We start from the raw sequence: 11,663 nt of genomic DNA on the forward strand, positions 1-11,663 counted from the left end.
ACAGTGACTGCGACCATATGTGGACACAGATGTGCTGGAGTGAGCTCTGAGGAGGGTGCAGGGGGGGGGGGGGGGGGGGGTTGACGATTGGTAGTCTTCCTCAGGAAATGTCAGCATTTCCGCAACCGAGCAGGAAAACTTTTGTATTTGTACGCTGACTTCTTCCTCCTGTGTGTCCTACTTCAATTCTACTATAACTATTAGTCTCTGACGCCCATCCCTTGTCCTGTTTCTTCCCCCTTTAGGTCAGAAGAGCGACTGTTGCCTTGCCAGGTACGTGTGGTGAAGGAAGGAAGTACATAAACATGCATGCACACTATCTCGGATACATATGCTAAAGTAGGGTTTTCTTAATTTCTTGGCATTCAGGGGTATTATTTCCCACGTCACCATTGAAAGATATTCCAAACATATGTGTCTATGTGCACAAATAGAGCGTTACGAGAGTTGTGTGCATATAAATAGTCACTCTGGCGACTTAATGACAGAGTGCTGTTTCTCTTTCTCTCTCTCTGAGTAGTGGACGGAGAAACTCTGCAGTACGGAAACAGGTAATTATCTGTCATGTGTGTGCGTGCTTGTGTGTGTATCTGCAGCTTTGTTTTTAAGACATTTTCCCATCGTCGACACCCATAAGATGCAAGGCATATTTGGAAGAGTGTATGCATGCAGAGATGTTTATCTACTATGGAATTAGTGCAATCAAATGAGCTCACAAGTGCAGTACGACAGAAGGGGAGCAAAAACAGGACCTCATGTTTGAGGCGCCCCCTTGTGGCATTAACTGTCCTGTAAAAATTCCCATTGTCATATACTGTAGTTTTTTAGTGATTCCAAACCGGGGTGCCATGACACTAGCGTGCCTTGAGAGATCAGCAGGGGTAATGTGGGAAATTATCCAATTTCACTTACCGGTACTTTCTCAGAAAATTATAATTTATTAACTACAAATTAATCTTTGTTCATCTATATATGCTAGCGACGAATAGTGACAGGCACCACAATCAAATGCTCAGAGGGTACAATTAACCTGTGTATCCACTTGTCGCCGTTCATAATTAAAGAATAAGTCATGGCTCCCTGCGAGTATCTCAGCCTTGCGTTCAACGAAACAGGCCCAGATTTCACATCGAGTACGGCAGTTTGTGAGTAAATTGAGATGAGATCGTCATATCATTTTTGTGACCTTTTTGTTGGTGGTGTGCTGTGAGATTTTTCTATTGTAAAATGGGTGCTGTAGCTTAATAAAGCAAGGTTGTGAAGCACTGCAGTACTGTACATTCAAATAACAGATATATATATATATTTTTAAATATAAAGTCTGTTATCATCAGTCATCAATCAATTTTAAAAAAAGAATCCCCACAACCCAAAGCGTTAGTTTTCTGGAAAACACCAAACAAAAGGGAGAAGTACAGTCTCCTAGCAACAGCAGCCTCACCCCTCCCCATGTCTGGCTCCCCTTCCTCTTAAATGTGTGCTCTGATGCATGTGCAGCAGACGTGTGAGGTATTCCCCTTGATAACATGGTTGCTGATGTTTTATTTCCTTGGCAGCTTCCTATTTATCATCTCATGTTTGATCTAATTATCAATGTGACTGTTCTCCAATTTTAGGACACAGGTGAAGCCATACCTCTTATGATGGAGAGCTGCATCCGATTCATCAGTCGCCATGGTGAGAAGATTCTTCCATCCAGTGATATGTGTAGCACCAGCCTTTACTGCGCACTGATTGGTTGCATTGAGTCATGTGACCGGTTCTGACCCGACTGAACAAACTACAAAGCCAATATCCAGCATTCCAATCCTGAAAATGAAAAATTGATGTAATAAAGCCACTGTGTGGTTATGTCTGTTGTAGGTATGCAGCATGAAGGCATTTTCAGAGTATCAGGCTCCCAGGTGGAGGTCAATGACCTCAAGAATGCATTTGAGCGAGGTAGCACTACAATTTACTAAAAATATGAGCCTTTTCCCACCCACATCTTACAACTTTGTTTCTCTCCAACCTCTGTGGTCACAGGCGAAGACCCACTGGCAGGAGACCAGAATGACCACGACATGGACTCTATTGCCGGTGTCCTTAAACTCTACTTCAGAGGACTGGACCATGCCCTTTTCCCAAAGGAAGTGTTCCATGACCTCATATCCTGTGTCTGTAAGAGTCACCTCCGGCAATCTCTTTGTGTACCTGGTTTGTTTTTCAAACTCTGTTTTGTGTGACTAATCTCTTGGGTGTTGTCACTGTTACGTTTCAGCAATGGAGAGCCTCCAGGAGCGAGCTGTCCACATTAAGAAAGTGCTGCAATCTTTGCCAAACAAAACCCTCATCATCATGAGATACCTGTTTGCCTTCCTAAACCAGTGAGTAGCAGCACATGCACACACACACGTATACACGTGTCCCCTCTTTATTTGGAGTTCCCTCTGCGTGAGTGTGTAATGTCGCCTAAGCCCCACATTCACAAGTACACACACACACACACACACTTCTTTCTAATGAGATCTGATACAAGATCCTGAAAGAAAATGTCTACATCTACGTCGTTAACAATGCTCAGTTTTGACTTTCAGAGAGGTCTAGACTTAACATATACTATTTTTATTGTTGTAGTTCGTACTGGCTACATCATGCTGAGAGCTGTTCCTGTCTCAGCTTTCTTGGAACGTGTTGCAGCCATAAAATTCTAAGTTAATGATTTGCTAAAAACAATCAAGTTTATCAGTTTGAACATTAAATATCTTTGTAGTGTATTCAATTAAATATAGGTTGAACATGATCTGCAAATCATTGTATTCTGTTTTTATTTATGTTTAACACAATGTCCCAACTTCATTGGAATTGGGGTTTTATTTGAAATACCAATGTGATTAGAATCAGTCAATCAATTTCATGCAGTGCAGATATCCAATAAGGTTAAGTAATAGTTACAACAAGCATTTTGTTGAGGGACTATGGCAATGGCAAAATTTGTTATGGCTCAGTACAGTACAGTGTATGTTAGATTGTGCTGGTACCTTTTTTTTTTTCCACCCGAATACTCTCACATCAGTATTTTTGTTTAGTTTTTTACTGGCACTACATCCAAAAGGGTATCTGGGCCTGACATTAGCATCTTTCCTATAGCACATTCTGTCTGCACACACTGTTAAACGTGAAATACTGTAACAAAAAATAAAAAAATGTCTCGATCTCTGGGATGAGGCAAACCTCGTAAAACGGCCAAACAAGGCCCTCATAGGAGATTTTTGTTCCATTCAGTTCTTGAAAAGAGATCCCCGCCCCGCACTGCCCCCCCCGAAACCCCTTTCCACGAGGTGATTTATAGCCTTCTATCATATGCAATGTCTTGATGAGCTATGCAGGCATACATTCCCTGCAAAGCCAAACTCTCTGAATGTCACAGGGGAGACCTCCTCTTTTGTCAGCTGGGGTTTGTTTGGAGCCATAGAGATGCTTATGCTCTGCACTTTTTGATGCAATATTTGACATCAAAGACAGCGTGCATAACAAACAAATACCCATGTTTCAAGTTGATCACATCACATTGCAAAGGGAGTGAAACCTAAATGGTTACCTGAAATGTGAGACTCCTGAGTAAACGGAGTGCTCCCAGACAGTCTTGTGGAGACAGAAGAGAGGAGCTTCATCTTTGACCTGGGTGATTTACAGCCACCCTTAGAGCCTGCTTCTTCTCAAACACTCCCAACACCCTTGCTTGTAAACGATGTGAGGCATTCATGCCAGCATTGGAAGAGTTAACTGAAATTTGACACACACATGCATACGTGTGTATTCAGAGGTATCTCACATGGTGCAACGCAACAAATATGTGCTTATATCATGTTGAACACTATCTACGATTGGTAGGCAACCAGTCCAGTGTGTACCCGACCTCTCACCCAAAGTCAGCAACTGTATTGAGGCCAAGCGGTGTAGAAAATGGATGGATGGATAATGCCCCATACAATCAGTATGTATAAGATGTGAATATTAAATTAAATTTTCTTCCTCCTCCACCCAGTTTGTCCCAGTACAGTGAGGACAACATGATGGACCCTTACAACCTTGCCATCTGCTTCGGCCCCACCCTGATGTCTGTACCGGAGGGCCACGACCAGGTCTCTTGCCAGGCCCATGTGAACGAACTCATTAAAACTATCATCATCCACCATGACACCATCTTCCCAAGACTGCACGACTTGCAGGGCCCCATCTACATGATCCCTGGAGCTGGTGATGACTTCTGGTAAGGTCCCGGGAAGGAAAGGCGAGTGGGTACAAACTTAAGTTGTTAAAGCTAGGAGTAGCAGAGCTACTTCATCTGTTAAATAACAAGAGGAAGCTTTGTGATAACAGTGAGGCCAGAGAGAGGCAGTTGTTAAATTTCAGAGCTGCTGAGGAATGATTTGGGGGAAGGCTCAGCTTTTCTTCGTGGTTCTGGGTCAGGGGGCTGCGAGGATCCTTTTACCCACCATCACACGAGAGATGGCAGACCACATCAGCTCACATACACACATATAGACATACAGTACATACAGAGATTAATATTTTTACTGTACTAACAAACCACAGCAACAGTTATGAATGTATCCATGTAGTTTAGTTGCTAAGTAACAGGGAAGTCATTCTCAGGTTCAGATTTGACTGAAAAAGCACATTGCAAATTAAGTTTTTTTTGTGTAAATGTAATAAAACATATTTGGTTGTTTACTTACAAATGCAGAAAAAAAGAAATTTCTCAGACGCACATTCGCACTAATGTTGTTGTTCAACAAAAATGCTGCTTGCTAAAAATGTTAATGGTTACATAATAGCATCACCATATCAACAGACTAAAGCTCCGTCAAAGAACAAAATGTGCAGTTCCTTAAGGACAGGTAGGTTATAGTATGCTTTCAAATAATTTTCTATAATATTGGACTTTTTCCTGCAAGAGTGTCTGAGGTCAGGACACCATCACGGACATAGAAGCAATGATGTTACAAAGATGTGTTGGCGTCACTGGAAGAACGTAATACATCATTGTCATCCATATGCTTAAAGAGTCTCTACCTAACTTATACTGTATTTGTATGTTATCCTATCCTATGATAGACTGGGATCTACTGTATTAACCAGCAATTATATGGTACTTTTCAACTTAGCGACAGCATCTGTCAGCATTCACACACACACACGCTGCAGGAATCACAATTCATATTTAATACAGTGGAGCCCTAAAGCCAAACACACCTTGGCTTGTACCGTTCCTAATTCTCTAAATTTGAACCAAACAAGTTCGAAGTTACCTTGCCGTATCTCAAGAGTCCTCAGTTCAGCGAGCATCAAACGTTTAACTGCATGAGGCTGATTTTTGGGTTTTTTTGGGCTGTTTTTTTTTTTTCTCTCCCCGATTCAACTAATGGCTTTAAGAGAAAAATAATGTAAGAGAGGAAGACTATACACTGAAAGTTACATTAAATAGGTAGACTCATGCATAACTATACAGTTACTTGATATCACAATTAATGTAGTGTTTTATTGTTTGCTTTACAGCAGTTAAATTATTGCTGCTTGAAGAAACATGACACTTGACTTCATTTTTAGGTTTTTTAGGTTTTATTAAATGTGTAAGTTAACAATGTTATGTTAAAATTGCCTATACCGTGCGAGAGGTTTTATGATGGCAACAGTTTGACCCTGGAAAATACTATTTTTACTTTCATTTTCTTAGGGAAAAGCAGCTGATTGTATTCAACCTTAGAGGTTCCACTCTATATAAAACTGTGCTTCCTTTTGGCCACCATTGATAATTCAATATTCGTCCAATTAAAACTTTTTTTTTTTGCAAAATACTTAATCAAGTTATTGCTTGTGGAAAGTACATGTTTAGGTCTTGAGAGATATGATTTCAGTGGTGTGCCACATGTGACTTAATGTGACTGGGCCGAAAAATGTACTTCAGACTGCAAGTTGTCAAACACATGGCGACAGTCTGATGCATCCTCATCTGCTCTCTTTGTCCATTCTAGTGACAGTCCACACTGTGATCCCCCGCTTGTGCAAGAGCCGGCGCCCGACACTGTGTCCGTCAGCCACAACAGCGAAGATGGTGCGTAACAAACATGTTTAATACTGTAAGAAGCCTCACGAAGTAGAATTGCTTCTGGTACTAGCTCATGAGATCTCCTCGAACTCTTTGTGGCTGAAAGCTTTTCCACCAGCTCACATCCTGCTGGCTGATTATGCTGCTTTGTCACAACTTGTGTATTTTTTTAAAAAATGTTTTCCCTCACCAAACACAACAGCACTAACCTGCCCTGCATCGCTCTTGGGTTCCACTCTCTTTCTCTCGTTTTGTACCACCCACTCTGTCGCTTCCTGTCTCTGTCCACCTTCCTCTCAACATCAGGCACCTTGGCTGTTTCAGAGTCTGACCCAGTTGAAGCCATTGCTCGGTTCGACTATTCTGGCCGGACCAGTCGCGAGCTGTCATTCAAGAAGGGTGCCTCGTTGCTTCTGTACCAGCGAGCATCTGATGACTGGTGGGAGGGGCGACACAATGGAGTTGATGGACTAGTGCCACATCAGTATATTGTGGTCCAAGACATGTAAGATGTGTACACTCGATATGCTTGATACAGTATTTGCATAAGGACATTATTCTTTTTCCTGCAAAGAACATCACAGTGTTTGTCAACTGTCCTGTGGAAATCCCCATTGCTCTTCCAGCCAAGAAAAGATCATTACAGCTTAGCATCTGGTTACCTGATCTATTCATGTTCCCATGGTGGGATGTTTATATCTGTGTGAGGTTGTGAAAGTTCACCTGAATGTAGAGCAGATGTAGTGTATGAGATATACTTTGTTGACAGCCCGCCTATGAGGGAGATTCCGGTTGTGGCTAGTTGCTCTCGAGTTGCTTTGCAGTTTAGAGATCAGTGAGGTTTGAGGGGGTATTTATGAGTCAGCTTTAATATACAAAAAGCCCATTTTGAGCAATCATATTTGGAAAATTGTCTTTTCACGCCTCTTATATCAAACACTGAATCTCTCATTCAAATAGCAAAGCTGGATTTGTCTCAGTTTTTTCATCTGGAAAATACTTTTTTTTTTTACCTGTCAGTAGTTTAAGTAGAATAGTAAAGTGTTGTCTTGCAGAAGCAATGTATAACTCATTGTCATTGAGTTACGAGAGAACACCTGATCTATGATTTGATTATTTTAGGACCGATGGTGGTCGTGGAAGCCCAAAATCTGACGTGGACACCAGGGACCAGATGGAGAGGGTTTCCACTCGAGGCAGTGCCGCGTCTCCTACAGGCACGCATGTGGCCGACATCTACCTGGCCAACCTCAACAAGTGAGTCTCGCATGCAGATTGTACAGCTGAAGTACAGTTTAAAGGAGCGCCACACGTTTTTGTTCATTCTTACTGGCCAATTATGCTGAAACAAGCGTTCGTTCACACTTAATAATGAGCGGGGAAAAAATTCCTGGTGCACACATTTGGGCTGATCAAAAGTTGCCAGGTTTATTAAAAAAAAAAAAAAAAAAACACAAGCTGATCAGACAGTGTGATGCTTTTTGCTTTTTTTTATTTTAACGCCTGTCCCTGTCTTAAGTCTATGTAGTTTTCACATTTCAGTTGAAGAGAACCAAACCGCACATAGATTTCAGACACAAGCGATCACCCTGCCTGTTTGGTGTGCACCAGGGTTTGGATGATTGCACCTGACCAAACAAACCGCACTGGCAGCGCAATCGTGACATATTTTGTTTTAACCGAACCAAACCAAACAAGTATGAACACACCCTCACTAATAAAGAAAAGCTACTCAATAATTCTCTCATTCAGGATGAGGAAGCGTCCAGAGTCCGGAAGCATCAGAAGAACATTCCGGAGCTCAGAGAGTGATAGTCCAGGGGCCAGTGGAGGCAATGTGGGAGGGGTGAGGACTGCATCTCTTCCTATAGGTGGCGCTCTGGTGAAGGACACTGCAGACAAACGGCCAGTTAGTGCTCATAGCATTCTCAACTCCATCACACGCCACTCCTCGCTGAAGACCAAGGTACTGTGACTTTTAGCGTTTAAGATTCAAATTTCTTCAGTTAATGACGTGTTAAATTGATAATGAATAATCAGGTGGAAAGCCCTCAGCTGCGCAAGTCAACTCCGGCAGGACGCTCCAAGAGCTTCAGCAACCATAGACCTCTGGAGCCTGAAGTCATAGCCCAAGTGGATCAAAGCTCACAGGTACTGCTCACTCTCTGTGCTGATTTTAGGTGCAGTGCCCCTTCAAATGGCGCTTTCTTTCTTTTCTAATACATATTTTACATTTAATCCAGAGCAGTGTGTATAAAAAAAAACCTCCAAATTATGTTATAAATTAATCATTATATTACCAATTTTACTAGCCATTGAGGAACCATTGATTCATTGAAAAATATTATTTAGAGTATGCAGTATATATTATCCATGTCATGCTATTATTAGGAACGCCTTCAAATTTTGTTTTTGTTGTTTTGCTCACCAAATATGGTATCTCATTCCTTGGTTTTGGTGATGTTATTTTTTCTATCACTTCAATGAGATTCACAGTTTAATTTGAGCTGAACTTATTATTACAACCTGATTGTTCCGCTCATCAACTCTTGCGGTACAATACATTATGAAGTACATTTGCAGTTTCATAAATAACCGGAGGATACCTGGTGGTATACATTGTGATCATGTTGTAATTGTCTATGAGCATGTACTGTAATTCTTGGTTCCTTACTGTGTGTCTGCCCAACTCTGTCCCTGGGCATTGCGCCGTTCAGTCCCTAGTTTGCTGTTCAACCAGTTTAGTTCAGTCATTCCCACCCACTGTGCTCTGGTGTGGGAAATTCGAATTTGACTTAACTGGTCAGGCAATTATTATTCATTTACTAAAAATAATGGACAGTAAGAATCCTCTTTGTGTTGCAGGACATTGAGGCAGCAATGAGCTGCGCTCTGAATGAGCTAAGGGAGTTGGAACGACAGAGCACCTCCAAACACACCCCTGATGTGGTCCTAGACACACTGGAGCAGCTGAAAGGTGTGAGTGGTGGCGGAGGAGGGGCATCGGAACCTTCCAGCCCGCTCCATTCCCGCCTGTTGCGGGACAGCGAGGGGGGCCCCTCACACGTCCACCCACTTCAGCGCAGCGCCTCCTCAGCCAGCGACGTGCCCTCCTCCTTCCGAGCTACCAAGAGCCAGCCGAAGAGCCCTCTTCCCTCCGCCACGCCGCCTTCCCTGTCTTCTTCCTCTCTATCCTCGTCGGTTCCTTCCTTCAGAGAGCTACGTCCCCCGGCAACGAGGCCCAAGCCAGTGGTGTTCCCTAAGAGCGGCGGAGGGAGTGGCAATCCAGCCATGGGCTCCCCAACATCCATTGTGCCCCCTACACCTCCTCCTCCGCCACCAGGGCACACACATTTGCTTCCTCACGCCCCTCCTCCACCACCTTCCTCCCAGTCTAATGACAAATCATGCCCGGCTTAGCACCTCCTCTCTCCTAGCCAAGCTCCAATCTGATCCTAATGCTTAAATCAGCAGGTCTTCTATTGTTGGAAGCACTTAGTTTGTTCTGCATACAGTATATACTTGCTAACCAACGACACACTGTAGCATTTAGACATCACAATCCATTTTAGAGTGTCACAAGGTTGCACTGCAGGCAACTTTTCAATGATCGTAGCATGGGAACATTTTTCAGGTCTTTCACAAGGTCAGACGTGCTGACCTATGGACACTTGCAGCTTTCATACATTACGGGGTGGGCCAACGTGTTGCTCTACTTCACACGGAGATTTTCATGAAGAAAAGCACTGTTTGATTTTTTTTCCCTTTAATAGTTTTTAAGACCCTCTTACGATCAGAATGGATTGTTTAATTCTTAAGCAGAGACTGAAAAATGTTAAGCTCTCTTGAAATGAAACACACTGTCTTGCTGCTTCACACATGGAAGACTCTAGATGAACCTCTGTATTTAAAGACTGGGCCAAATATCATCGTGAGTGATCGTGAGCTTTATCTCTTCGAGACTTTTTTTTTTAATTAGTTTGGGATCTTGGTCCTATAAAATGTCGCCAAAAGAAATTCTAAATTTAGGGTGGGTAACCCTGAATGGGAACCGAGAGCATTTGATCAAGTACAACTTCCGACAAACTGTTAGAAAAAGTCCCAAAACATTTAAACCGTAAATTATATACAGTATATAATAATGAACATTTGTTTGATTGTTGCATCATATAGCTTCATAAATTTAGGATGGCCACCGATAGTAAAAGGTTCCGCGGCCCTAAATAAAGCAATAAGAATAATGGAACGCTGGTAGTTTGAGGCATTATGCTGCTTTTTTTCCTGCAGCTCTTCTTTGTGTAGTGGACCACTGAAAGCCAGCATTTTTTTCTTTGTAATGTTGGACTGTACACGCACACGTTCTCCACAGACGTGTGTGTGGTGTTTTGTGGCAGCTAAACACCATTCAGGTTGCATGCTGTGGCCATTCGACAGCAGCTTACAATGACTAGATGGCTGACAACAACATCGTTTTATGTATCTCCAATATCAGTGAGAGGGTAACTACAAAAAAAAAAAAATACACAGCTTGATCATATAATTATACTTTGCAGTAAAAAGAGTTTAATTATTCTAATGCTGTTTATGTATGTTTATTAATAATTAGGGTAACTGGAAGCCTGGTGCTGAGGGTCATTTAAGTGTTTAGAGCACAACCAACCACCTCATCCAATTCTTAAGCACCCTTTTATTCTAACTTTTTCACTGTTACTGTTTTATGGTTAAAGGTGGAACTGCGTTGCCATCTGGTTGTGTGCATGTGTGCGCTGCTATGTGGGCATGCTTGGATGGATGGATGAATCCACTAGAAGGGAATGACAAAGCTATGATAAGGCAAATATGTGTCTTTTTATTCACAGGATTTTGCAATAAAAGTGCCACGAAACCTTTTGTTAAAAACAACCACAAAACCCTTACAAAGGTGGCCAAAGAAGAACCCATTTATTATAGGGAGTATAGCTACATTTAACGTTCAAATACATCTCTGCTTTTACATGTAAATTAGATCAGGATATAAAGTCATTAAAGGCCTAAAATATTTTTCCCCCATTTGTGTAGTATATCAGACACTGCATCACATGCTCTCTTGCATATTGAATTATACTTGTACATTTTTGAGGTTTTGTTTGTTTATCACTATCATGATTGTATATTACTGTGTATTTTTGTTGCTCTTACCTCATCACGACAACTGGAGGAACTGTGACTGCGTGCTTGTGCACACAGAGGAAAACATGGATGTCGGTGGTTGGTGCGTTTGTCTGATCTCAAATCAATCGTCTTGCACCTGAACAAAGTTGGCTTTGCGTTGGACTAACTGTGTGTGGGTGAGTTATCAGATTTGTCAAATATGCATTTGTGTCTATTTGGAAACAACTAAAAAAAAAAAGTGTCAAATTTATTTATAGTTGTCTTTCTATTACTGGAGAATCCTGTGTTCAGATGTACTTTGTATATACAATGTTGTACATTACAGAGGTACACTTCTTTTTGGTACAATATTGTACAGTAATATCAATAGTGTTTTAATCAAATAGGCCTTATATAATTCTATGTGTAGTTCTTGTCGTAG

The 11,663-nt window shown here is 41.8% G+C and overlaps 1 protein-coding gene across 3 annotated transcripts in view; it reads left to right on the top strand.

Annotated features, from left to right (window-relative positions):
• The window catches only part of srgap2 (SLIT-ROBO Rho GTPase activating protein 2), a 75,486-nt gene extending 63,828 nt beyond the window's left edge, over window positions 1–11,658 (top strand). For 2 of the 3 annotated variants that reach the window (XM_061687346.1, XM_061687348.1), the window contains exons 11-23: window positions 246–273; window positions 521–551; window positions 1,617–1,677; window positions 1,864–1,941; window positions 2,026–2,160; window positions 2,261–2,366; window positions 4,028–4,252; window positions 6,018–6,097; window positions 6,398–6,596; window positions 7,214–7,348; window positions 7,844–8,057; window positions 8,132–8,242; window positions 8,957–11,658. In XM_061687346.1, coding sequence (XP_061543330.1) covers window positions 246–273; window positions 521–551; window positions 1,617–1,677; window positions 1,864–1,941; window positions 2,026–2,160; window positions 2,261–2,366; window positions 4,028–4,252; window positions 6,018–6,097; window positions 6,398–6,596; window positions 7,214–7,348; window positions 7,844–8,057; window positions 8,132–8,242; window positions 8,957–9,511 — 1,958 coding nt within the window. In that variant the 3' untranslated portion in view covers window positions 9,512–11,658. The remainder of the gene's footprint in view (window positions 1–245; window positions 274–520; window positions 552–1,616; window positions 1,678–1,863; window positions 1,942–2,025; window positions 2,161–2,260; window positions 2,367–4,027; window positions 4,253–6,017; window positions 6,098–6,397; window positions 6,597–7,213; window positions 7,349–7,843; window positions 8,058–8,131; window positions 8,243–8,956) is intronic. The other variant, XM_061687347.1, reaches the window with a different exon arrangement.
• Window positions 11,659–11,663: the final 5 nt, after the last annotated feature.

Source organism: Phycodurus eques, chromosome 10 (genome assembly GCF_024500275.1).
Source record: "Phycodurus eques isolate BA_2022a chromosome 10, UOR_Pequ_1.1, whole genome shotgun sequence".
Classification (NCBI taxonomy): Eukaryota; Metazoa; Chordata; class Actinopteri; order Syngnathiformes; family Syngnathidae; genus Phycodurus; species Phycodurus eques.